General features: G+C 42.4%; 12 protein-coding genes across 12 annotated transcripts; 7 read left to right on the top strand and 5 right to left on the bottom strand.

Moving 5' to 3' along the window:
* Positions 1–210: 210 nt before the first annotated feature.
* On the top strand, positions 211–2,391 carry TYW1 (Tyw1p; the record flags this gene model as incomplete). Its single annotated transcript, XM_018879836.1, has 1 exon — positions 211–2,391. One exon carries the CDS (start codon positions 211–213, stop codon positions 2,389–2,391), a length of 2,181 nt encoding a protein of 726 aa, XP_018737714.1.
* A 209-nt stretch (positions 2,392–2,600) lies between these two features.
* Positions 2,601–4,055, top strand: AWJ20_2864 (uncharacterized protein; the record flags this gene model as incomplete). Its single annotated transcript, XM_018879837.1, has 1 exon — positions 2,601–4,055. The coding sequence occupies one exon, from the start codon at positions 2,601–2,603 to the stop codon at positions 4,053–4,055; it is 1,455 nt and encodes a 484-aa protein (XP_018737715.1).
* Positions 4,056–4,395: 340 nt separating this feature from the next.
* On the top strand, positions 4,396–5,760 carry ALG2 (GDP-Man:Man(1)GlcNAc(2)-PP-dolichol alpha-1,3-mannosyltransferase; the record flags this gene model as incomplete). Its single annotated transcript, XM_018879838.1, has 1 exon — positions 4,396–5,760. One exon carries the CDS (start codon positions 4,396–4,398, stop codon positions 5,758–5,760), a length of 1,365 nt encoding a protein of 454 aa, XP_018737716.1.
* Positions 5,761–5,904: 144 nt separating this feature from the next.
* On the bottom strand, positions 5,905–7,287 carry SGF73 (Sgf73p; the record flags this gene model as incomplete). The annotated part of the gene is made up of 1 exon (XM_018879839.1): positions 5,905–7,287. The coding sequence occupies one exon, from the start codon at positions 7,285–7,287 to the stop codon at positions 5,905–5,907; it is 1,383 nt and encodes a 460-aa protein (XP_018737717.1).
* A 1,232-nt stretch (positions 7,288–8,519) lies between these two features.
* On the top strand, positions 8,520–9,059 carry CAF16 (putative ATP-binding cassette family ATPase CAF16; the record flags this gene model as incomplete). The annotated part of the gene is made up of 1 exon (XM_018879840.1): positions 8,520–9,059. One exon carries the CDS (start codon positions 8,520–8,522, stop codon positions 9,057–9,059), a length of 540 nt encoding a protein of 179 aa, XP_018737718.1.
* Positions 9,060–10,310: 1,251 nt separating this feature from the next.
* On the top strand, positions 10,311–11,504 carry ERG3 (C-5 sterol desaturase; the record flags this gene model as incomplete). Its single annotated transcript, XM_018879841.1, has 1 exon — positions 10,311–11,504. One exon carries the CDS (start codon positions 10,311–10,313, stop codon positions 11,502–11,504), a length of 1,194 nt encoding a protein of 397 aa, XP_018737719.1.
* A 1,076-nt stretch (positions 11,505–12,580) lies between these two features.
* Positions 12,581–13,681, bottom strand: AWJ20_2869 (uncharacterized protein; the record flags this gene model as incomplete). Its single annotated transcript, XM_018879842.1, has 1 exon — positions 12,581–13,681. The coding sequence occupies one exon, from the start codon at positions 13,679–13,681 to the stop codon at positions 12,581–12,583; it is 1,101 nt and encodes a 366-aa protein (XP_018737720.1).
* A 983-nt stretch (positions 13,682–14,664) lies between these two features.
* Positions 14,665–18,522, bottom strand: UFD4 (putative ubiquitin-protein ligase UFD4; the record flags this gene model as incomplete). Its single annotated transcript, XM_018879843.1, has 1 exon — positions 14,665–18,522. The coding sequence occupies one exon, from the start codon at positions 18,520–18,522 to the stop codon at positions 14,665–14,667; it is 3,858 nt and encodes a 1,285-aa protein (XP_018737721.1).
* Positions 18,523–18,822: 300 nt separating this feature from the next.
* UFD4 (putative ubiquitin-protein ligase UFD4) lies at positions 18,823–19,887 on the bottom strand (the record flags this gene model as incomplete). The annotated part of the gene is made up of 1 exon (XM_018879844.1): positions 18,823–19,887. The coding sequence occupies one exon, from the start codon at positions 19,885–19,887 to the stop codon at positions 18,823–18,825; it is 1,065 nt and encodes a 354-aa protein (XP_018737722.1).
* Positions 19,888–22,219: 2,332 nt separating this feature from the next.
* TEA1 (Tea1p) lies at positions 22,220–23,110 on the bottom strand (the record flags this gene model as incomplete). The annotated part of the gene is made up of 1 exon (XM_018879845.1): positions 22,220–23,110. The coding sequence occupies one exon, from the start codon at positions 23,108–23,110 to the stop codon at positions 22,220–22,222; it is 891 nt and encodes a 296-aa protein (XP_018737723.1).
* A 1,036-nt stretch (positions 23,111–24,146) lies between these two features.
* On the top strand, positions 24,147–24,929 carry MCH5 (Mch5p; the record flags this gene model as incomplete). Its single annotated transcript, XM_018879846.1, has 1 exon — positions 24,147–24,929. One exon carries the CDS (start codon positions 24,147–24,149, stop codon positions 24,927–24,929), a length of 783 nt encoding a protein of 260 aa, XP_018737724.1.
* Positions 24,930–25,447: 518 nt separating this feature from the next.
* On the top strand, positions 25,448–26,650 carry RIO2 (protein kinase RIO2; the record flags this gene model as incomplete). Its single annotated transcript, XM_018879847.1, has 1 exon — positions 25,448–26,650. The coding sequence occupies one exon, from the start codon at positions 25,448–25,450 to the stop codon at positions 26,648–26,650; it is 1,203 nt and encodes a 400-aa protein (XP_018737725.1).
* Between the last annotated feature and the right edge of the window lie 274 nt (positions 26,651–26,924).

Below are 26,924 nucleotides of genomic sequence, written 5' to 3' on the forward strand. Positions count from 1 at the left end.
TTATTCGACCATTAGAAATTTAGTTCGATAGATAATATATATAGAATCAATCTTGTTTAGATCATACGGCCAGGGAGAACAAAGTTCTCGGGCACCCTGCACCATCTGCGGCTCAAGCCGCTGGAAATTTTCTGGGGATGAAAAATATTATTAAGTCGATCCAACTGGAACACTAGCATAGTAATCACTCGGCCATTTAAAAACCAAGGAATGGTGGGCGAGATTCTAGAGCTATGGCATAGCTATAGAGTTTATCTTCTGGCCCTGGTGGTTATCATAGCAGTTCTTTTTCGCAGAACTGAGAAAAACAATAATCAGACTGATGAAAAACCATCTGTGCCCGCTAGGGCTCCTTCTCCTGCCACGCGGGAGAAGGACGTCGGATTAAAACCTACTGCTGCGCCTATTCCAGTGGATTTCACACAACTTTATTCAAAGTCTGGCAGTAGTACTAGCAGCGATGAAGAGTCGTCAACGAAAGCTTCCCCCAAAAAGATTCGAAGAGTCCCCAAAAAGTTCACCGGAGGAGTGACGGCCGCTATTGCTAGTGGTAAAGCTGTCCCTACTGCTTTATTGCCTTCAGTAGAATCGAAAATTATTGTATTTTTCTCTACGCTCACTGGATCGTCTGAGAGATACGCTCAAAAAGTTCACAAAAGAATTTGCCAAATATCACAAAATACAGTCAACCCCCCAGAATTGGTGAATCTTGATTACGTCGAAGATCTGGATCCATACTTTGTGTCCCCTAAAGAGAAGTATGCTGGTACTATTTATTTACTTATTGTACCATCATATGAAACGGAGTCTCCATTAGACTTTTTCATTGAGTCTTTGAAGGAGACTTACGGTGATTTCAGAATAGATTCGAGGCCTTTGAATCCACTGGCTGGGTTCTCAGTATTTGGTCTAGGTGATAAGGAGGGATGGCCCGAAGAATCCAAGTTCTGTTATCAGGCCAGACAGGTTGACAAATTACTTGGTAAATTAGGTGCCAGAAGAGTATTTCCATTAGGCACCGGATGCATAAAAACAGATGGAGAAGCTAATTTGAACGAATGGTTAGATCATTTAGAGAATACGCTTAACGATCCGTCTCCTCCAGAAGATATTGATATCGCTGATTCAGATGATGAGGAAGAAACTGATGAAATTGATGAGTCGGTTGTTGATGTTGAAGATATGGGAAAAATAATCAAAAAGTCCAAAGAAGACATTGCTGCATGCTCTCCAGAAGATGACCCCACCACTACTACCAAACAGATGGTGGCCAAGGATTCCCCTACCTATAAGTCTCTAACTAAGCAAGGATACACCGTGGTTGGATCACACTCTGGCGTCAAGATTTGTAGATGGACTAAATCCGCTCTCAGAGGTCGAGGTTCATGTTACAAATACTCATTTTACGGCATTAAGAGTCATCTCTGTATGGAGGCCACCCCGTCGCTATCCTGCTCCAACAAATGTGTTTTTTGCTGGAGACATGGTACCAATCCAGTGGGTACCACGTGGAGATGGCAGGTGGATGCTCCTGATGTGATCCTGAAGGGTGCTCTAGAGGGTCATTACAAGAAAATCAAACAGCTCAAGGGTGTCCCTGGAGTTGTTGCCTCTAGATTTGCTGAGGCTTTTACAGTTCGTCACTGTGCTTTGTCATTGGTAGGTGAACCTATTTTTTATCCTCACATCAACGAGTTTGTTGGTATGTTACATGAGCGACATATTTCGAGTTTCCTCGTGTGTAACGCTCAACATCCAGCCGAATTAGCTGCTTTGAAAAGAGTCACCCAACTCTATGTATCTATTGATGCCAGTAACAAAGAGTCATTGAAGAAAGTGGACCGTCCTTTGCATCGTGATTTCTGGGAGAGAATGGAAAAATGTTTAGATATTCTCAGAGAAAAGAAACTCCAACGTACTGTGTTCCGATTGACCCTCGTTAAAGATTTTAACATCGATGAACATGAGGGTTATGCAGATCTAGTCGTCAGAGGTGAGCCCTGTTTCATTGAAGTAAAGGGAGTCACATACTGTGGTACCTCAAAAAGCAATCCTCTTACCATGCAAAATGTTCCATTCTATGAGGAAGTTAAAGCTTTTGTTGAGAATCTCAATGCATCACTTGCTGCCAGGGGTCTTGAATATGACATTGCTGCTGAGCATGCGCACAGTTGTTGTATTCTTATCGCTCAAAAGAGATTTAAAATTGATGGCGTATGGCATACTGCTATCAACTACGACAAATTTTTTAGTCTTCTCGAAAGTGGTGACGAAACGTTTACTCCTATGGACTACATTGCTCCAACACCACAATGGGCTCAGTACGGGTCTGATGAAGGTGGATTTAACCCGGACGATACCCGTTTTTCAAGAAAAAAGCCTGTTGTTTAATATATATTATCATGCACTTTTTTTAGTTCCGATATTGACTCCGATCTGGTTGTGTTCGCTCGGCGAACCACATATATATAATCGTTTACTATTGTTGTGTTGTTAAATAAATATTTCACACAGTAGCAATCCGACGGAAGGTCGAGTGGCGGTAGAGACTAAAAGCCGTTCATGCAGGTGACGATGCTTTAGCTACTGAACATCGTCCAATGTTGGTCAACGGGGGGAAGATAAGACCATATAATGCCAAGGCAATAAGGCTATGGTTAGCTCGAACCAGGTATTATAGTGGGAAACAAAGCAATGGAGAGCATGAAGGTTACATGGTCAGGCGACTGGCGGCTCTTGCTGAAGAAGCGAGACCACTCAAGGATGATCCGGCTGCTGGAAGACCGTATATCCCTGGAGACGACCAGCTTGGAAACAAGCAAGATAATCCCGAAGAAAGCTCTCGTAGGCAGAAGGAACTTATCGACGAAATCTATGCTCGAGTAGAGGGCTCAAAATTTAACTATTTAAATCAGGATAAAATTGCCTACACAAAGATCCCTGCAGGTGCGCCCAAGCAAGCTAGAGAAATTGCCGAGTCGATTCCATGGTCTGGAACTGAAAGTGTGCACGATGCAAATCTTAGAATGCTTATGGATGTTCATAAACCGCTCAAACCGGGCCTGGCTGGCAACGTTAAAGGTACACTGAGACCTCCAAAGTTCAAACCACCTCCATCACGCTCGGAGAGGCTATTCAAGGCTCGCGAAAGCTCGCTTGATTATACTTTAAACAAAGAAGCAGGAGACACTCCTAAAGGTGGCTCGATGAAGGCAGATATTGAAGAAGAATCGGGTCCGTCATTTAAAGAGCTGTATAAAGAACGGCTCCTGGGGCCTAGTGGAATCCCATCGGCATTTGCTGCTATAAATTCCTTAGCTTCCCAGAGGATAGAAGATGCAATAGCTCGTGGACAGTTTAGAGATATTCCAAGAGGCAAACCATTGGAACATGACCATCATACATCCTCACCTTATATCGACACGACCGAGTATTTCCTTAACAAAATTATCCAGCGGCAGGGAGCTGCTCCACCTTGGATAGAAAAGCAGATCAAGCTCAACAGTGGAATTGAACAATTTAGAAATGCTTTAGTTGATAGATGGAGAAAAAAGGCCGTGTTGATGGTTATTCAGGAAGCTAACATTTTATTGTCTAGTGACGCACCAGCCACTTCTGCCGAAATCGAAAGAGCTGTCAGGATTGCCACTTCCTATTCTAATATTGAAGCTGATAGTAACTCTACTGGGGCCCGTGATTTGAGGGACACCGAATGGCTGAAGAGCGAACGTACCTATCATGAGCTAATGATCAATGATATCAACAATACCATAAGAGGATATAATCTACAGGCACCCGGATCAGCAAGAAAAGGCTATCTAGAGTTGGAGCAGGAACTTGACTTGTGCTTTAAGACAGTGGCAGAAACCCTTCCGTCAGCAGTAAAGCGATATTTAGTTCCGAATGAAAGTATGCCTGATGACGCAGTTCCAATAGGACTCTCTAAGGATTCACTCCATAAGCAGTCTCACCTGTATGTGGAAGATCCCAACAATCATTACGGACTCTCACATTTGTTCAAGGATGTTGTTAAAAGAGTTTGGAGTAAAAAATAAAACTACTGATAAGAGTTTTCTATAGCATTGATCTCTGACTACGGTGTAAATATTGGATAATCAATCTTTTATTTAAATAAATAAAACCAGACAGTTCCTATCAACAGGATGATTAGAGTTTAGCTCATTTTTATCAGACCTAGCATCACACCCCATTGCCCCTGAAAGAGCCGTGTTCAGGCAGGCCCTGTCGATCGCTGTATGGCGAAGGGACGGCTGTTAGGGGCTAACTTTAGGCCGTTCCATGCCACTACATGCGGTGTTAATGCGCATATTCAGTTGAGTACATATGGACAACAATCCTCTATTTAAAAGTTCCTAGTAAAGACACTGGTCCACAATGAAAATTGCATTCATCCACCCAGATTTGGGTATTGGTGGCGCTGAGCGACTAGTAGTTGATGCTGCTGTGGGCCTTCAATCTCTAGGTCATGAAGTGACAATCTACACGTCATATCACGACAAAAACCACAGTTTTGACGAAACAAACGATGGAACTCTGAAGGTGATAGTCGAAGGAAATAAAATAGTACCACCTAAGATATTTGGAAGGTTGGCAATTCTATGTGCTAGTCTGCGGCAGCTTCACTTGACTAGAAACTTAATCAACAGTTCTGTAGGCAATGACTACGACGTATTTATTGTTGACCAGCTGTCAATCTGCGTTCCTATCATCAGGTTCTACCTAAAAGGAAGAATTCTATTTTACTGCCATTTTCCAGACCAGCTACTTACTCAGCGTAAAAGTACCCTCAAGAAGTTATACCGAGTTCCATTCGACTGGTTAGAATCATGGTCGACAGGAATTGCTGATGTGATTTTAGTCAATAGCAAATTTACAAGATCTGTTTTTCAGAAGACATTTAGTGGTGTCAAGCGTCTTCCTGAGGTTATATATCCCAGTGTTGACACAGAACAGTCAGGTAAAGCGTTGGACAGCCAAGCAACAGCTACATTCTCGGTCAATGATGATGCAAAAGTGATATTGTCGATTAACCGGTTTGAAAGGAAAAAAAATATAGAATTAGCTCTGAGAGCATTTGCAATTGTAGCACGCGATGAAAAGTCATCAGTTCTTTATCTTGCTGGAGGATATGATCCTCGGGTGGATGAAAATATTGGGTATCTCAAGGAGCTACAGAGCTTATCAGATGAACTTGGATTATCACACACGACGATTTTCCCAAGTGATACCCCCAAGAAGGAAAAGGTATCAACAAGAGTCGTGTTTTTGCCGTCTGTAGCATCATCTCTCAAAACATACCTATTGAAAAATGCTCATCTATTGTTATACACTCCTTCATATGAGCATTTTGGTATTGTTCCTCTAGAAGCTATGGTGAATGGTACACCAGTTTTGGCAACTGACACAGGTGGTCCTCTAGAAACTGTTGTTAATGGAGTAACGGGTTGGAACAGACCGTCCGACCCGACCCAGTGGGCCAAAGTGATCAAGTATGTCGTCATGGTAATGTCACCAGAGGCTAGAGAACTCTTGTCGTCAGCGGCTAAGAAGCGGGTCAAAGACCATTTTTCAACTGCTAAAATGGCCAAGGAGTTTGAATACTATGCTATAGCTAGCACCAAAGTAAAGCGACAAGATATTGCTCACTTTGGCAGATTTATAGATTTCGCTCGTGCAATTCTAGTGGTCCTCATTGTAGTCCTCATTGTAAGCATTTTTAACTTTTTAGGCCACAAATAATTAATGTACATAATGTCAGTTCTCAGCAAATGGAGCACATAGGCCGAGACAGTGAACATGAGCAATAACTCAACTCTTCTCTGAATTAAAGATACAAATGGAGATGCGATTTAATAAATAACATATATGCAGGGAGGTTTTGAACTATTTTGAAGGACTTGCTTGTCTTGATGACGGCGCTACAGCCGATACCATGTTTTGTTGAGCTTGGAGTTGAGATCCAGAAGCCAGCTTTTGCTGCTGTTGCTGCAGTAGCTGTTGTTGGCGAATCGATGCTAGATACGCAGTTCTTTGCAAGGCAGGGGGTCGAACGAAATGCAAAGTGGTGGGACTTTCAGGATTAAAGGCAGACGCCCGTCCCATAATACGACCAAGACCGGGAGGAGAGCCTTTAGGTATCAGGGCATTTGCAAGCATCTCACGCATACGAAAAAATTTGCTTTTAAGATTGGTAGGAAATATCACACCCCGTTCCAGTGGGATAGGATAGGCCCGCTGGACACCCTCCATTACCTGTTGCACTTCTTCGTCAGGGTTAAGAGGCGTTGATCCACCGAGAGCTTCGTTTTCATCAGCCAGTTGTTGAGCAGTGCTAAGACTGGCCATCTTGACTTGATTTTTGCGTTGATATTGAGCAAGGAGAATATCGTAGGGTGCAGAACGGCCTTTTACAGCACGTTTGGCTCCCATAGAGTGTGTCTTACAGGTGAGTGATCTGGCACAGAGACCACCATTTGGCAATTCAACACCACATTGTCGTTCCACATCAACTGGACCCTTACTTTTTGAGGCTGATGATTTGACAAGTTTTTCTCTCTTTGACTTTCTTGCCTTTTTCTCCGGCGTTCCTTCAGCAGAAGGGCTGTCCATAGAATAGCCTAGAGAGTCGTCACCACCATTGCCGTTGGATACAGAGCCATGACCCAATTTTTGCTTCTTGACGTATTTTTTCTTGACTTTTTTCGGTGTTACCTCCCCATTCAAAGACTGGGTTGGGTCTTCAGGATGAGGAGACGAAGTTGAAGACATTGTATCGTCCCATTTTCTCTTTTTAGTGGTACCATTTAACTTTACCTCTGAAATTTCAGCCTCAGAAATATTAGACGACGATTTTCTGTTCACTTTGGGACATGTAAATTCAACGTGATATTGTAAAGCTTCTGTGAGCAGCGGTTTGCTGCAATGTGCACAAAGCACATAGTCTAATTTCGATGTTAAAAGGTTGACTGGCGAAAGGTTTCTTCTATCCCATAAGTTAATCCGGGGTCGAGACGAGTTAGTTGCAGTCGAATCACTCGCCTTCTTTAGACGTATTTTGTGTAATCTATCAGAATCCTGTTTTTCTAGTGAAAGTGCATAATCTTGCCATACTGTACTTGGAGTTGCCGATGTAGGTGGCACAGCCGGCTTTTTGACTCGTATAACAATTTGAGAAGCATCGACAGAACTTGCAAATGCCTTATCCAGAAGTAACCTATCAGCCTCTGATGCATTACTGGACACTGTTACGGCATTAGTAGAGCTCATTTTGTGTGAGTCCAATATGTACCTGGAGCGGCAGTCCTAAATACTTCTATCAAAATTTGATCCGCACCGATCCCAAGTCAAACCACCCAATATTCGTAAAACAATCGATCAGCTTTTAGATAACTCAAAATTTTATGAGGTGCCCAAATAAATTTTTGTTATTTTTCACTTCTAGAATACTGGAAGTGTTTTTTGTTCTTGCAAATGCCTTGACTATCCTTACAAGTAGTCCTAGCTTTCTCGACAGCAAGCGGCTAGTATAGATCAAGTTCAACCAGTGACTTTGAAACGATCCAGATAACTGATTAACAGAGTATAAACAGAAATAAAATCACAAATATGCTACCTCCTCCAGAATTCTCAACCAAATAGAAGAAATCAATGAGTCTGCTAAAATCAATTCTGATCTTCGAGCAACGGTATAAGGTTAAGAGACTACTTAACCTGGCTGCTGCATATGTATTTAAGGGTATTACCCGGAAAAAATATTATATATGTTTATCGATGCATGTTTTAGGTAGCCTGACAAATGGATTTCTCTGGTAATAGATAATCGAAAAAAACAGAAAAGTTGTATATCTATCTATCCATTGCCTTACAGTTAAAATTGAAACATAAACAGTGCACCCACTGTACTGCGGAGGTAATGTTCTATGAAGCAGTTATAAAAGGTGTGATCCATGACTTGCATTCGCCAGCCAGATCCTCCTACCACGGTACCCTTATTCTTATTCTTATTTTTATTTGTGGATGAAAATCAAAACTGAGACTGTATCAGTAGAGAAATACATTAATTTTTGCTATTTCTTAATTTTTTTATTGTTTATATAACAACGCAACGCCGAGCCAGTGCCTATTAATATTCTGTCATAAGAATCAACCTCTATTCTTGCAGCTTTTAGGGCAAAAATCTTGAAGCTCCATAAGTCACAGGAATTTGTTCTTTTCTCATCTTTATTTTATTAAATATGGTGAGGAATCTGTGCGTGTAAAACTCCTCCATGACTCTCTTAATCTAAGACTGCAGATCCCCCCTGAAATTCCTTATCGCGATCGTCATTTTTCGCAACCTTCACGTGACAACCAGCCATGCTGATATCTAGTGCAAATATCTAGAAGCAAGCCATGTCGAGGAAGCTTTAACCGAAAATAAACAAGGTCCAAGTATGATTGAAACAAAAAATCTAGTATATGTTTTCCCAGACTCTACAGTAGGCATTCAACCTACTACCATGTCGCTACCGTCATCTTCTCGAACCCTTTTGATCGGTGCAAATGGTGCTGGTAAGAGTACGCTACTGAAAATTCTCGCTGGCAAAACTTTAGCCAAGAATGGACAGGTGTTTATTGATGGCCAGGACCCCTTCAGAGATGGTGTATCAGGAATAACATACCTGGGAACCGAATGGGCAGGAAATCCTATGGTGAGACGAGATATCCCTGTCACTTTATTGCTGGCCAGTATCGGTGGTGACTTGTTCCCAGAGAGAAGAGAACTGTTAGTGGATATCCTGGACATTGATCTCAGGTGGCATATGCACGCAGTCAGTGACGGTGAGCGTAGACGAGTTCAACTGGCCATGGGATTACTTCGTCCTTGGAATATTCTGTTATTAGACGAGGTGACAGTTGATCTCGATGTCCTAGTACGCGCGAGACTGCTGGACTTTCTCCGCAATGAGACAAATCAGAGGGAATGCCAAATTGTAAGCATTTTTAGGTTCAACCTGATTGGGTTGTATAATAGTATATATACAGACACAGCCTGCTAACGTGTTCCAGATTTATGCTACCCATATATTTGATGGCCTTAGCGATTGGCCCACACATATCGTCCATATGCATGTTGGTCAGATCTTGTCCGTCAACACCTATGACGAAATTCTCTTAGAACAAAATAAGAGTCAAGGTGCTGACGACGAGTTGTCGTCAGCTCAAACCAAGCACAAAAACAGTTCTCTATTAGAACTGGCGCTCGGATGGCTGAAAAAAGATCTTCAAGACAGAGGCAAGCGAGGTGAGAAGCGAAAATGGGCTGAGCTCGAAAAGGAACTCTTGGAGAACGACGTTCTCACCAGCGCTAATGCCGATAGCCACGCTACCTCAGGCACAGTGGGTCTCCAAAATTATTTTGGTGCATTGAGGGGCCATGTTTGATTGGGGAATCCATGCGCGAAATGTACTATTTTGATCTACCGTTTAAATTATAATAGAAATAAGCTCCAACACCCTGCATGGATCACCCACCGCTATCAATCCTGTTGTCTGACTCCAGCAAATGGGGGTATTTGCCATATTCTGTTAATCCAGCTCCACAGTTGCTTCACAGATTGCACAATCCGTCGACGCAGCAACTCAAAACAAAGCAAACATAGTAGTAGGATCTAAGATCTGAAATAAAGTTCTAGATTGTCGAGTTAATTCAGTTTTCTATGACCACATGGACCCTGCATTGTCACCGCAGCTTCGCAGTGGTCGTATTCATCGGTTATCTCGCCAACGGTAGATGGTGCAGCGAAGATCGGGGTATGTAGATTGAGGCGAAGTCGGTAGAGTTAAGGGTAGGTGCCTAGATTGGGGAAGATTTCGGCACGCATTGGGAACGGCAGGACCGACCTGGCAACGGGATATTTATATTAAATAGGGGTCAGGTCTCTAAACGGCGTTAGTGTCACTAGTTTAACACGCGCTTGCAGGATCTGAGTATTTTCCGTCCGGTCCAGAACCAAAAGTAGAACAATCAGGTCACTTTAAATTCTAGGCTGGCTTCCTGTGTACCTTTCATAGACCATCATTTTCCCCACCGAATTACTCCGAGTTCACCAGGTGTATAAATAGATTACAGACACCGCTGTACGCAGAGGATTAAGTCGTGCTGTGCTATATTCCGACCTAGTATTTTTTCAAAAACAAAACTAGTGTAGTTTCGGATCGGATATAAACATACACTATATTTCAGCCGCCAACATCCGTCTACGGCCGATATCCAGTTGTAAATTTTGGTCCTTAACTCGTGAAATATCATGGATATTGTTTTAGAAATCTTCGACACTTTAGTGTTCGATAAGGCTTATGCCAAGGTATTCCCTAAAGATGGCATTTTAGGAAAAGCTTTGCAGACCAACATTGCCAAAGCTGCTAGTCATGCTTCTCAACAGTCAGAAGTAGCAGCTAATTTTTACAACCAGACAGTGGCTCCTCAAGTCGACCTTTTTGTCAGTAACTACGTTCCTCCTAGTGTTTATAAATGGGCTGTTTCTTTGGGATCCACTTCTATGAAGCTGCTTCCTAGTCCAACCGGCTCCGAGCGCCATGTATATGGTCTCCAGCCTACATACTATTTCAAACCTACTGAGTTTGCCACTCAGTCCGTGTTTGCTAGAGACTCTATTTTCCGTCAATCGTTCTCAATCTTTCTGATTACTTGGATCTTTGGCTATACCTTATATCTGTTAGTGGCAGGTTTAAGTTACAAGTTTGTCTATGACCCGGCCAACTTCAAGCATCCTAAATATCTCAAGAACCAAGTCCGTATGGAATTGCGCCAGTCACTCACTTCTATCCCTGTTATGACTTTATTCACTGTGCCATGGTTTGTGTGGGAACTAAGAGGATATTCCAAATTGTATTATGATGCTGACAAGTATGGCCTTTGGTACATTTTCTTCCAATTCCCATTATTTCTGCTGTTTACTGATATGAACATCTACTTCATTCACCGATGGTTACACTCTCCTGGCGTGTATAAGCGTTTGCACAAGCCCCATCACAAATGGATAGTGCCAACCCCTTTTGCATCGCACGCTTTCCACCCTATGGACGGATATTTGCAGTCGATTCCTTACCATGTGTTTCCGTTCATTTTCCCATTGCACAAGATTGCATATGTAGTTTTGTTCATGATCATTAATGTGTGGACTGTAATGATTCACGACGGTGAATATTTGGCTCATGATCCTGTTATCAACGGCTCAGCCTGTCACACTATCCACCACTTGTACTTCAACTATAACTATGGACAATACACCACGCTGTGGGACAGACTTGGTGGGTCTTACCGTACTCCCGACAAGGAGCTGTTTAACAAATCCCTGAAGACCTCTGCAGAGACTTGGAAAAAACAGACTGCCACTATGGAATCCATTCGTAAGGAGGTTGAGGAAGACGACGACGACAGAGTCTATGCCGGAGAAGTCGACCAAAAGAAGAACCAATAGACTGTTATTTATGCAACATCTAGTCGATTCATCTCGGTTAACCCATCCTTACGACAACTTAAACCATACCAGTACCCCTAAAAAGATTAATCTCAATAATAATAATCACGCCTTGTAACGATACCTATACATCAAAATAAATAAGAAATAAATAATAGGACTTTTAAGTAGCACTGGAAAAGTCGTCTCCACCTGTGATCTACTAAACTGTCTCTAGCTAGCTAATCATCACACGCCCTTGATAAATTACGAGAGAGAAATCGGTTAGTTTCAGGAGCTCTAGGTGGCACAAGTAAATACTGGCTCGAAGAATAGGTCGAACGTGATCTCAGACTTAGTGTCCAGTGCCTAGACCAGTAAGCATCGAGATTTGATAAGTCATGTAGAGCAGTTCGGTTGCGAAGTTTATTTGTCTTTCGGTCCATTTCCAGCTGGCGGTTTTTGTATACAATCAGCTCAGTTTCTGGCTGGAGTGTTTGATTATGGTCGCTTGAATCACCTCCAGCATCCTCTGCTTTCTTTGAACTATCTCGTCGTTTTTTCTTCACTATAGCTCCAACGACTCCCAGACTCGGTCTACCCTTTGATTTACGCTTAGCTCTCACTTTCCGTGCCGGTTTACCTTTTAAATCTGGAGCCTGCTCGATATTGCTTGACCCAGACCCAGGACCGGCGACCTGATCCTCCCTTCGCAAGCTCTCATAAAGCCTGTCGAATTTGTGTTTCGTAGACAGCACAAATCTACCATCCACGCCATTACTATCCACACCCGAAACCTCTTCAAACACCCTCCTTACATCGGGGTTCATTTCTTGACAAACTTGCGGTTGATAAGTCAAGATCACATCTTGTTTACATGAAATATTAGGGTTTTGATGCAGGGTCCAGAACTCGGATTGCCTCCGGCGGCTGGGGCTCTGCCCCAGACCCCGTTGCTCCTGCTACGCAGGAGAAAGCTTGTGCCGTGGACAAAAATCGACTCGAGCGTAGCGAGAGGAGTAACCAGGGTCTGGGGCGGAGCCCCAGCCGCCGGAGGCAGAATCGGGGCTTCGAGAGTGAGGGGAATTTCCGGTTTATTAACTGTGCTCGAACTCTTCGGGAAGAGGGTCGACTACGGGTTCAGAGCCAATGAGGCCATTGAATAATAAAGTACCGTACACAAGGAGACCGAAACCTACAAGCTGGAGGAAACGGAACTGTTCCCAGCCAATGAGAAGGGACACAATCCAGATTCCAAGGGTCCGGGATGTATCAATAGTGGATCTCGATGTGGCACTGATTTTGTTTGTAACAGTGAGTCCGCAGATATTGAATATGGCCATGGAGAGCATGATCGAGAGTGAAATGAGCACCATGACACGATTACCCATGGCCTGCTTGACGCCCTCGGAAATATCAAAGATTTCGAGCTTTGGATTATGTCTGCCAAAAAGCGTATAGATCAAAGTTGATCCAATAATTACACTAGAGACTCCAAAGATACCTTCCCAGGCGACAACCTTGATGGGCTCTAAAGAGTACTTCTCAAGAATATGCTCTTCGACCACAAACTGAGAAGCAGTAAAAATCTGTGCGAACAGAATTAAAAGGACACCCAATACAACTTCCCAGCTAACAGAAGACTCAGCGGGTGATTGACCACCGCTTATATCTTCAGGAATAGAAGGCTTTTTGTCAAAAGCAGCACTCAATCCAACGAGGAAAACACCACAGCAAACACTGAACAGACCAATCCATTGCTTCCTCGTGATGCGATGTTTGAGAAATATGGTTGACAGAGATCCTACAAAAAGAACAACCGAACCTCTAGTCATCTGGTAGATAGAGACTGGAACCAACAGCAGTCCTACATTCATTAATGTGGTTGCCAGCAAATCCAGACTAGATGGAATTGCCAGAAGCAAAGTCCTGTAGCCTTCTAGTTTCTTGGTTCCGCTGCTAGTGACACTAGCGGCATCATCTACCGTCGTGTAACCTCGTCGGCTCTTACTGGCTTGATACTTCATGATCCAATACATCAACCACACCGAGGTCTCAGCAAAAAACATTTGCGCCGTCTGGAACACAGGCTGTTCGAAAAGCTTTCTCTTCTTAGGATCTTTAGCATCACAATTACCCACACACTGCATGTCCTGTAACTTGGTCAGCAACGAATTAGAGCATCCCGAGACAAGCATGCCTACAACTAAGATGGGGATCTGGAATTCTGTTAGTTCAGCTTCCAAAGCCTGTTGAACAAATCAAACACCATTCTATAACTCTGAAATAATTGCAAACAATTCCTAGTATGCATATGCTCAATGCTTTTCAATTCGTGCCTAATTATCAGAGCAAAGTGCAAGTCTCCAACACCGAGAACTCTCATTTTCCTGATCGTAACCTTGTCAATTGACTTGTTGATCAGATCGGAAGTCCCACGACAACTTACAATCCATCTCAGCAGGACTGTCGTGAAGCCCGCCATAATTGAATTGAAAAATCACAGAGAAACTCTGATGAAAATGAGTTTAAAAATAAATAAATAAGATTTGTAACCTTGTTTATTGGTGCCGTGGATCGGACTCCAGGGCCTCTTGTGAGGATGATGCAAGACGAGCGTTAACGGTTATGCATAGAGGGACCCACCCCAGGTCGAGTGAGCGAGTTCAGCATAGCCGCACCAATGATCCGGGGCGCGTATAAAAGATTTTCGTGACCAGGCAGGAACCTGTTTCCTTCCTCAACACACTGGAATGAGCTTTTACAGTTATTGTCAGAGCTAATATAATAATGCCACGCGTGCTGTGTCATTGTTTCAATTCCAGTGTTAGAGGAACCTTTGAGACGCTTTTTTCGCTAACGACATCTAAGATCTCACAGATGTAGTTTGATAGTAGTGAAGCGGACATTATCCAGTGATTTATTGCTGATGGTGCCTCGGTGGTACAGGTGCTGCTGACGCCAAACTTCACAGACATGATTCAGTTTTAATGAAGTTACTGGTATTGTATAGTTATAGTTTTCAGCTCATGCTTTGGTTTACGTTACTGGCCCTGTAACGATATAACATGTTAAAAAAAAGCATCTAGTATGTGATATAATGTAGAAGACATCTTTTAGTATGTCATATAATGTAGAAAAATCATTTAATATGTGCTATAAATTATACGGTAGAATAATTTTATGATAATAAAAATGCTCCGGAACCTTCGTACATTGCCGTTTTGAGGCGCTCCTCAAGTACCTCCTTAGAGCTGTAGTTAGGAAGTTTTAGGTAATTGGCGCATGTCATAACACTTGGAAGATAGTCGTCCCTGCTGAATGGTTCCTCGTTTTGTTTCCAAACGACTGTGAAGACAGGGTTTAACGCTCTAAATCCTCCAATGGGCAAATTGGGGCTACCAGTCATAAATTGTAAAAATGCCCTGCGCTCCTGTGGGTTAAATGATGTCATTACTTCTAATAGTTCTCTAATGATCTTGCTGCCCTTCGTATATCCATGGTCAGCTTTGATACTTTCATAAAGGGTTTCGTAAGACCAGTCCTCTTCACCCTGTCCACATAGAACAGCAAGCTCCTGTGGTGAAAAAGCGTTGAGGGCTGAATATGGAAAAACTTCAGAGAATCCGGTTTGGAATTGCTCGATTTGTTTAGAAATACCCGATCCAATAGTCATATCCACCACAAGATCAAGATACTCATTGACATTATCAATCGTAACGGGAATATGTGATCCATCTTCTATTAGATTGATGTCTGGATAGCCAGGAAGTGTGAAATCCAAAGCCAGGTCTTCAATCAACACTTGTATAGACTCTTCTGCTTCCTGCTCTGTACTGACGGTATCCTTTTCTTGGCGCTGTTTCCGAGCAGCTCTCTCAATCATCAACAACGAATTACCGAGCTGCTTGTCTACTGCTGAAACCATGCTTATACTAGGCTTCAAACCTGAATTGCTTCGTGATAATGCAAAGAATATTGGGTTCAGATTAATATCAATTATTCTCGAATCCAATAGTGCTCGTGCAATAAACGTTCCTAGAGTCTTAAAAAGTTGCAGTACTTTGCGGCTATTTGTGTTCTCTAGCTGGTGCTTACTTAGAGGTGCTGGAAACAGTCCTTGGTTACCGAACACATAATCACTGTCCTTGTGACTGTCGCCCTCACGCCACATTTTGTTTTTCTTGAGTGAAAATTCTTTAGATACCGAGCTGTAGAACTCTAAAGTAGGTCCTAAGCCTGTTCCTACTTCATCAAAAAACTCCACCTCTAAGATATTGGGCGATGAACCGCACAAATTCATAACTTTGATTGCGCTATGCAAAATATGATTTCTCGAAACACGAACTTTCTGGCGCACCAATCTTCCCATTGGCAGTCTATCATTTCGTGAATCATTACCATCTTCGCCGTTACGATTTGCTGACTGCCACCTGTTCATGGACCGAGAGTACCCAAATGAAGTCGATTGCAAGAACGTGTAGCGGGTATCAAATGGAAATAAGAATGGGTACAACCTAGTGGAATCAACCATCCACGGAGGAATTATAGCACTAGCTATAACCAGAGGTTCTTCAAGCTGACGATTCAACTTTGCAGTTAACTTAGAGTTCAAAAATTTGGAGTCGCTAATCTTGGTAAAATGAAGTGGGGGAATTCCCTGCGACGTGTAAGATAAAGCCAATGAGTCTTGTAATATATCCTCACCGTTAGAATTCAACATAAAAAAGATGCTTAGAAGTCGAATTGCAATGGCAGTTGTCTCGCTATTACCAAATGAAGTAGGAAGTTGACTAAAGGGATTCAGTTCCTCGGCCTCTACCTCATCTTTTGGTTCAGTCTTAGGAGCAGGACCCGGCACTTTACTGAAATTAATTGTGAAGGTGTCTGTCCAAATATTATTCGGGAACGACTTGTTTCTGTATTGTGATGATTGAGACAATCCTGATCTTACAGCAGACTGGCCTGATAAAGCCTGAGATTTTGGCTTAGCTTCTAGGCTTTTGTAAATAGCACCTACTATAGTGCCATCCATAGGAATACTTTCTCCGTCCAAAGAAAACTCGAGATGCCATTCATCCCTAGACGCCGCGAGTTTCGATTGCCATCTATGAAATGGCGAGCTATGCTCTCGGTCTTCCTTATCGTTGCTCTGCTCTTGTTTTTCATCGGGATCGACATCCTGTAAGTCCTCGTCCTCGTCTTCTTCCAAGGTAGACGACTCCTGTTCGATAGTTCTGCCAGATAAGAGCATGTTCAATGCCAGTTTAGATCGAAAAAAATCATCTACAACCTTGAAAGTAGCAATTGCCTGTATGGATAAAACAAGGTTTCTAAGCTTCTTCGGAATTTCAATCCCATTTTCAGCCACAAGCTTGATCCGCACCTGACGAGCAAGAGAGCTAGCAGGTGTCGCTTTAGAGCCATCACCAATACCACTAGTGATAATTTCAAAATGCTCAGACCGACCTAGAACTTCATGTAGGTGATCTAACAGAATTTCAAAACGACTGGTATCCTTTCCTGTCATAAATATCTTGATAAACTTTGATCTGGCCAAAAGAACATCTTCTTCCGAACCCGAAACAAGAGATTCAAGTAGTGCTTTCAGAACGCCAGAATGAATCATTTCGAAACTGGAGATACCGGGAATTATTTCGTATAATGACTCTAGGGCAGCGTCAAGATTCTGACTAGATTCCAACCCAGTCGTGATTTGCTTCAACTGTGATAAAAGCTGGGCTGCCTCATCCTCATATCCAGCCGAATCAACTGCTCCTGCATCATACGCATTTTGAAGGTATCTGGCGTTATAAATCATTAGCTCTGATAAATCCGACTCGAATCCAAGTGATTGACTGGAGCCAGGTGCAAAAAAGTCACCCAAACGAACCGCTCTGAATTCTCCATAATTCGCATTATGAATCTCGCTGTCATCTTCTTCATCTTCCTCTTCTTCCTCATCACCATCCTCATCACCACCTTCACTCTCGTTCTTATCATCGTCATCATGCTCATCATTGTCCCGATCAGCATGATCATAGCTATCTGCATGAATACTATCGTTTTGTGGGTCATCATCTTCACTATCTTGATCCATTTTGTCAGTCTTGGAATCGGTGTCTTTCTCATCTTCAGCAAGCACTAAACCCTCACCTCCATGTTCTTGTTCCAAAATTGTAGCCACTTCTGACATAATACCAAGTCTATAGAAACTTGATCGATACACTTCTGGCAGTTTTTCCAATAAAACAATTCCAATTTCCAATGCACCAACTATCAGCGATGGGAACTCGGGCTGAGAGAATATAGAACAGAGAAGAGAAGCAAGCTCTTGCTTTTCCAAGACAAGACGCAATGAAGAAGGGTCTAAGATTGATACTATCTTCAGAAGGCACTGTAGATCAACTCGTCGAACATTGATGTCAATGGATGATGAATAGACGTCAAGCAACAGAGAGGTCATTGTACGGCAAAAGTGAATTACATCTGGCAAGCATTCCTCACTGAGAAGCTTATCTTGACGTTCTATGGACTCTCTTGTCCTATCCTCCGACCGATACAGCAGACGGTATGGACCTGAAAACTTGCATCCTTCTCTTGGCTGTGGTTGAGGTAACATTTCTGATACAATAGACAGAGAGGTAATCATAAGATCTCTACTGGAATGGATCAAAGATTGAATAATAGACGTATTATCTTTTTTAAGCGAGTCCGAACCATCAAACATAGGCGTATGATGCGTCAAGATTTGATAAATGGTATCGCCAATCTTTTCATGAATCATAACAGCAGTCAGACTAGTCAAGTTTCTTGCCAGAATACCAATTACTTTCAGAAGTTTAAATCTAGTTCCTTGTGAACTGGAAACTGAAGGATTGAGCAGAGCCAGGATTTTACCTAGCAAATCGGCACTGACAAGCTCTTTCAGTTCCTTGCTCTGATATCTGAAACTTTCGACAATCTCACACACACAAAGACAGGCCTTCTCCGACACCACTGAATCAGGATTAGACAGGACGTTTTCTAATATTGGCATGACATCTCGTACGAATGAAAAGGCATTATGTGGGACATTCAAACAGCAGTTAGCAGCAGTCCTTAAGGCAGTCCTTTGTACATGCACTGAAAAGAAATCGAGATATGTCAGGCACGCAGCCAAACCACCCTCCCGGACCACTGCAGTAGGAAACTCTTCAGATATTTTCTCCAACGTCTAAAAAAAACTAGTTAGTAAAGCAGGGAAAATTGCTCTCGGCTGAGCGTTACTGTCACAACCACGACAGTTTCGCAAATGGTCTCGAAAAAAAAGCTGAAGGACCAGAACAGAAACCCTTCATCAATTATCACTTACTGCTAGGGCTTGTTCAGCAACATCAATGTACTGAATTTCGAGTAGCTTTTGACATAAAACTTGAATGCAGTCGGTTTGAACAATGGAGGACACTGACGACGGTAAGACCTCAATAAGGTTTGCAATATCACGACAAGCTAACAGCACGATTTCGGGACTGTCCTCATATATAGGCTCGTTCAGAATACGGACAAGCTCACGAACACATTCATCAGTGGGAAAATAGCCAATCAAAGAGTCTTCCGTGGATATTAGTAGATTATCTGCTAACTCTTGCAAACCCATAAGAACTGCACTGGGGTCTCCATGATCTTTGATTGCATTCAAAATAGGGCGTACTCGTGTGCTGAATCCCGACATCATAAGTCCCTCAGATAGATAGTCCAAGAGGTGTCGGCGACTACGCCGTGATATCTCATCGTCATCGTCTTCATTGTCATCCTCCTCATCCTGGTGAGGATGTTCATTATCGTCGTCGTTGTCTTCATCATCGTCGTCGTCGTCGTCATCATCGTCGTCATCATCGTTATCATCATCGTCATCGTCATCCTCGTCATGATGATAATGATGATGCTCGTACTCTATATCATCGTCGTCGTCGTCAACGTCATCATCGCCTTCATCCGCATATGCTTGAATATTGCTATGGTCTTCATCCTCCTCATGCAAAAATACTCCAACATCATCATCACCCCGAAAACCAGCGACACTACCACTTCCTTCTACTCGACTTTGTCGACGGCGATAACGATGACCAGATGGACGACTAAGGTCAACCTGATCTTGTTCATCCGAGTCATCGCCATCATCGTTGTCAATAACCATTCTACTGTCGCTGACCATGAACTCATCTCCATCCTCGTCCTGTTTACTACTACTGTTCTGATTGAAAAACTCATTCAGCTTCGAAATTGCAGCACCAGCTTGGTCACTACTTGATCCGGGAGTAGACGAACCCCTACTACCATGCCTCCTCGAAGATGCGGTTATATTCACTTGTTTAGAAGACTCACGGTCTTTGCTCTCACCATAATCTGGTTTTCTCGGCATAACGGGCAATGATCTATAATACTAGTTAGTTAGAATCCACTAACCATCTTACAAGTTTTAAACACTTGGTCTCATATCCCAATGTTGAACCAGGATATTTGTGGCGCCACAGTCTGACATGTCCAAAATCACATCGCAAATAAAAAAGAGATGCATAACTGAGTAAGGCAATTTTTAAAATTGACACTTTGGAGTTTCAAATTGTGACAAATATGGGGCAAAACTTACCTAGCTATACCGGTTATATCCGGCTATAAATCAGAATGTACTGTACCTTCCAAGCACTTCTAGCTGACTAGACGAGTCAGCCTATCCTCAACTTTTGGAAGTTTACAAACTTGATGACAAGACTCTGGAACCTGCTTGAAACTGATCACTGCCTCGAAATCAATGATTATGACGTCTTGTAGTCGAGTCTTTGGCAACGGCTACCGAACCGGGAATGAATCAGTCAGCAATAGCCACAAATATTATCCTGCCTGGGTAATGCAATAAAAAAAGGTAGATACTAAACTTGAAGTATCCAATAAATATATTCGTATGCCTGAGTTATCTCTGAAGTGGCAAGTCAATAATGCAATAGACGCTCTGAAAGATAACGGCTCTGTAATGTAATGTTCTAACAGGTGGGACACAGTGGAAATCTCTTGTCACTTGGTTGAGTCTGTTTAATACAGGATTCTAGCTTCCAATCACAAAGTCAATCAATATCCTTCTCGTGACAAATATAAGTAAAATCTCTCTTTATTAAGACCAGTTACTGTGACTTGTAGTAATACCGGACTACTCAGGAAACCCGCTAGTGTTTTGGAAGGCTGCTGCTGTTTAAGTTCAGGGTAGGATGCTGGGGTAGCCGTATCCACTACAGGGCTGCACCGCAGCGGTACAGCATTATCTCCAGATTATACCGCTCAGCAGCTGCTAAAGTACCGACCGATACAGCCGTTTCTGGGGCTGGCACTTCCGACTTACAAACTTATTTGAGAACTGTTAGGAGAGGAGATATTATAAATCCTTTACAATTTATATGTTCAAATAGTTCAGCCTCCAGTGGCACTAGGACTTCACCCCAGATCTCTCTTCCTGTAGCTTTGCTTGATACATCGTTGCTATAGCTCAATTATGTTCTATTTGTTTGATCTTGTTTGATCCAGCCAACCTACATGTTATGGACAAATGGTGACTAAAATAATAACTAGTAATGATCACGTAACACATGATAACGTAACACAATATATTAAAAACTCCATAGAATAAATAAACGACAAGTAAAGGCCCCACAAATGACAAATGACAGTGGTTTTATTACCACGGCATAGAGTTGTTGATCCAGCCAAAGCAAATTAATTATAAAATAAATACCAAGTAAAAAAAAAGATCTATCCGGAAGGTTAACGAGTAGTAGGTGTACAATTAGCTTTCTTCTAACAGGGCCTGGACATAGTTATCCAGCTCTACGAAATTAAATCCGAGATTCTCCTCAGTACCAATAAAGGCAGGCAGTGGAAGGACTTGATTGAAAGTCTGTTCGCTTTCAATCGCTTCCACTAAACTCATATCAGGAAAGTTGAATAGAGCGTCTATGGATGGAAATAGGTTTTCTGGCAAATGACGTTTCATGTGTTCCTTGATCAAAAGCAGACACCTGGTTATACCTTGTAGAGAGGGGTTATCGCTTAAAGTGCGAATAAAAAACTCGAGACTGGGCGTTATGCCGCAATTAGTAACAGCAATCTCATGAATTCGTATCGTGGCCGCAATATAGATACAATAAACATTGCTGTAGGAAAAAGTGTAATTGAATTGGATGAATAGCCGTAGAAGATCCTCTATAGCCTTTGCTGCAGCTAGACAACGTCTAAAGTCGGCACTATTCGAAGCCTTGGATGATGGAGATAAGAAAGGGCGTAGATACAGAATAACCACTGCATGGTAAAGAAAATTCATGCTGATAACATGTGGAGGAGATCTATCGGCAGTATAACCGTCACGCAGAACATTCAGATGATCAGGCAGCGAGTTCCAGAAATGTTCAAGTCGTTGATTAATCTGATTGAACTGTTCAACACTAATGTATTTACAGTTATTAGATGACCGTGCTCGTATAGACTCGTCGAAACTATTAGAGGGATTGGCATAAATAAGGACCATGATATCTGAAATTATCATTGACAACTTGCACACGCAGAAAAAGCACGAAATGGCGTAGCTGGGCCGTTTTGAATCCGACCACTCTTCTGTTTCCGAAGCTGTATCCACTTTAGTTTGAGTTAGTACTATAGAGACTGGAAAGACAGATGCTCGAGCAACGCTCCTCGAGGCACGCTGCTCACTAAAAGAACTTACAGAATTCCAGAGGCATATCTGGATGAACTGAAGGAAATGTTGGCATTCGACCCATATATAGAGATATGAGCTTATCCCACAAATAACTGCTCCACCAGAGACGTTGACGCATTTCGTATTCTTCTGGGTAGTAAGCCAAACGCTTGAGGTTCTCTGCTGGATGATGCACTCCTAAATCAACCACCATCCTAAAAGCGATACCACTATAAGTCCATGCTAGTGATGTCTTGCCATATACCATGTCGTGGATCGACTGTAGAAGGAATGCATTAGCAGTTGCAAGAGTTGCTTCTTGCGTAATAGACATAGCCAGTTGTGTTTGGATATCTTCTCGGAAGTCCTTAAGGTATTTAAGATTTGTCTCCAGTGTCTCAGGACGCAAGAATCTGAATCCTAAATAACATGATACTTTGAATAGCGCATCATTATATAATTGTGATGGTCCATTGATCAGGCCATCAGTCAGACTGGGAAAATGTGGAAGCATGTAGCATGGATAAACCAGATCCACAGCATTCTGAATGAGCTCACGAAGAAGCTTCCCATCTTTACGTACTGATAATAGCTCGTGTAACCTTTGCAGATGCGTCCTTGACCGTGCTTCGAACTTGGTTCTGGCTGCTTGTTTATACTCTGACATCTCTTGAGACTCGTATACTGGCACATGGCCAATGGCGGTTGTGGAATTACTGCCATTGATCAGTAATTTTATTACTTCTGGAGCATCTTTTCGAGGTACATAACTTTGAAGTGGTGGTGTCGCATATATACATTCGATCCCTGACTTATTGCATGCTTTACATTTGGGGTATACTCCATCACAGCGGATCTTTTTACGCCGGCAACTTGCACAAGCTCTACTGAGTCGTTTCGACATTCTGTGGATCTACTCAACAGGTCGGTCGGTTCCCCCGTTTATATTTCTTCGGCCGCGGGTCCAGTCCGAACCATACAATAGAAATGCCAAGCAAGCTTGTTCCGAGACGCAATCGGATATTTCGTCGCCGCATACATCTCTTTTCGGATTTACCGTTGGCGAACCTTTCGGCTAATCCGTTATTGTCCCTGGATTCGTATCTCGGAAACATTTATAAAAGCTAATGACAAGGAGTTAATCAGCGAGACTTTCTTTCAACGTAGGAAAAATTAAACACGTTGTCATGGCTCCACCACCTCCTAATGGTGGGATCTTGGCGTGGAATCAGGTAATTGGCGGGTTCTTAATCACATTCAGTTCATGGGGCTTCATAAATGCTTTCGGCGAATTCCAAACATACTACAGTCAACATACACTCTCCAATCTACCAGATTCTACAATATCATGGATAGGTTCCTTGGAAGTATTTACGGTTCTAGGAGCCAGTGTCATCCCTGGTCGTCTTGTTGATGCGGGTCACGTGAAACCCTGTCTATGGGGCGGAACGGTCATTTGTGTATTTGCTATCATGATGACTAGTCTTTGCAAAGAGTTCTGGCAATTTGTCCTCGCTCAGGGGATTCTCGTAGCTGTCGGCTGTTCTGCTATGTATACTGCTAGTCTCAGTGTTGTAGCTTCTTACTTTACGACAATGCGATCTTTAGCGCTCGGAATAGCTGCAGCTGGAAGGTAAGTAGTCGGACTGCCCAGTGGGGACAGCCCATTCTCTCGAAGACTGGGGCAAATATCTGAAATATGCTTTTTAAATAAAGCTTGTCCTTCAGTTCTGTAAGTCAGAGCTCGTAGTCAACGCTGATAATGCAAGTAGTGCATACTGCTGCAGAAGACTCCGCATGTTGATAACAATTCAGCAGAAGGAGATATACTAACGTATAGTTCTGTGGGAGGTATTATTGTTCCTATTATGGTCAATAAAATTTCTCCAAAATTAGGACTGCCATGGGCAACCAGAATTATTGGCTTTACAATGCTTGCGATGTGTGTAACAGCTTGCGTCATGCTGAAGCCAAGACTTGAACCACGGAAGTCGGGCCCCTTGATAGACTATGCTTCGTTCAAAGATTTTCCATTTATCTTTGCAACCTTGGCATTTTTTTTCGGATATATGGGAATGTATATTCCAATTTACTATATTCAGAACTATGCTCTCAAGATTAACGTTGATCAAAACCTGGCCATGTATTTCGTTACCATTTTGAACGCCGGATCAACTTTAGGAAGAATTCTTCCCAGTTACGTTGCTGATAAAGTTGGGCCACTTAATGCACTTTTCCCTTGTATGGTTATAGCAACCCTACTTATATATTGCTGGATCGCAATAAAAAACCGTTCAGGGCTCATTGCATTTGCAGTCCTAGATGGATTCTTCACTGGAACTTTTGTATCATTACCACCGGCATGTATATCGTACCTCACGCCCGATATGAGTTTAATTGGTACCAGAATCGGCATGTCTTTTTTTGTTGCTGCCTTTGGTGCATTAGCTGGTGCTCCTGTTGCAGGAGCTCTTTTGACTCGAGACCACGGGAATTATCTATATGCACAGCTTTTCTCCGGTACCTGCATGGCTCTGTGCAGCTCATGCGTGTTAGCGTCCATTTTGGCTAACAGGATTCGGCCGCCGGCTAGGCCAGTCTCTCCCCAAGACACTGAAGCTGATCCGAAACTTAATGAAATTGGTAATGAAGAGGAGAATGATTATTTCAATAAAGTCAGCGCTTCAGAAATACCTGTTGCTGATGGTCAAAAGTCAGAGTAATTAATGCGATTTAATGGATTTTTTTAGTATGCACAATATATGTATTGCTATGTAAAGATGATCAGTCCCTTGCGTTTGCCGCAGATCAGGGTTCAGTCATATGTCTACCTCGAGTAAGACACAATTAGACCAAAATACTTAGCTTTTCATTGTTCTATACTGAAAAAACATCATCCAACAGCGTAATAGTAAATAAATGACCGGAAGAGCTATGGTATTCAATGTGAGAGCGGCATGTAAAAATTGGGCCATTGACGATATTCGCAGATCGCGGCTACAAGTGCGGCTAAATTTTTTTGAAAAATAGAGACCGGTAGATCAAGAAGATAGTGTGACAACATTCATAGAACAGTTGAGTTAACAAAATGAAATTAGACACAACTCATATGCGCTATTTGAGCGCTGATGATTTTAGAGTATTGACGGCGGTAAGTCTTGAGAGATGCGGTTTTAATGAACCAAGTCAGATAATCTGCCAACATCTGGATATGTGATCTCAACTAACTCTCTAGGTCGAAATGGGATCCAAGAACCACGATATTGTCCCAACGTCGCTCATAACTCAGATTTCTGGTCTCCGAAGTCCATCTGCTGTAAATAGATGTATTGCAGAGCTGGCTAAAATCAAACTCATTGGAAGAGTGCGTAATGCAAAGTACGATGGCTATAGATTGAGTTATCATGGATACGACTATCTAGCATTGAAAGCATTGGTTAAGAGAGATTCAGTTTTTGGTGTTGGAAGCCAAATTGGTATCGGCAAAGAGTCTGATATTTTTATGGTCGCAGATACAAACGGTAAACAGAATGTGTTAAAAGTTCACAGATTGGGAAGAATCTCATTCCGAACCGTTAAGAACAATAGAGACTATCTTCGAAACAGACAGAGTGCCAGTTGGATGTATCTTTCGAGACTTGCAGCTCAAAAAGAATTTGCATTCATGAAGGCTCTGTATGATTCCGGGTTCTCAGTTCCTGTGCCTATTGATCAATCGAGGCATCAAATTGTCATGTCATTAATTGACGGATTTCCAATGAGACAACTCAGATCTCACAGTAATCCTGGAAGACTTTATTCTACTTTGATGGATTTCATTGTTCGGTTGGCTTCATATGGGTTAATTCACTGTGATTTCAACGAGTTCAACATCATGGTTAGAGAAAAGTTCGATAAGCCAGAAGAAGAGGTTGTTATCATTGACTTTCCACAATGTATATCCATTTCACATGTTGATGCTCAACGATACTTTGAGAGAGATGTTGATTGTATTCGAAGCTTTTTCGAGAAGAAACTGAATTATGTTTCCGACGACTATCCAAGATGGGATAAGGATGTGAAGAGAGTGGAGAATTTAGATTTACTAGTAGAAGCATCAGGATTCAGTAAGAAACAAGTGAAAGATCTTGAGGCTGCTATGCAGCTGTCCAGAGAAACTTTTGGTGAAGATGAATTTGTAGAGGGTGAGGGAAATGATGAGGATGAGGCAGATGAAGAGCAAAACGGGGAAGATGGTGAAGAAAGAGGAGAAGAAGAGGAAGAAGATGATGATGATGAAAAAGAAGAAGAAGATGATGATGATGAAGAGGAAGAAGAAGAGGAAAGTGAGGACGAGGTGAATGAAGAGGATGAGCTGCAGGAGAGAATCAATGCCGAAATCGCTCGAAAAGGCATTGAAAACATGAAAATGGACAAACTCGGCAACTATATACTTGACGATTAATAGCATCTATTTCTGTATATTTATATGATAGGTTAAAGTGATTGATTTCAGACAAAATCCGGACAGTAACGTGATTGAAGCTGTCACGTGATAATAGTTAATCGACATGCTTGACAACGTATGTTGCAATCTATCTTGCTAACATCTCGGTCGTAAAGGGGGATTGAACAACACCAACTGCCAAAATATAAGCTGTGAAGTAAGTACTACGTTGATTGACCTGATATGCAGAACTTAATTAATCTAACACTGTCTCAAGAGTCATCTGAGAATC

The sequence above is a fragment of the Sugiyamaella lignohabitans genome, chromosome B (genome assembly GCF_001640025.1).
Source record: "Sugiyamaella lignohabitans strain CBS 10342 chromosome B, complete sequence".
Taxonomy (NCBI): Eukaryota; Fungi; Ascomycota; class Dipodascomycetes; order Dipodascales; family Trichomonascaceae; genus Sugiyamaella; species Sugiyamaella lignohabitans.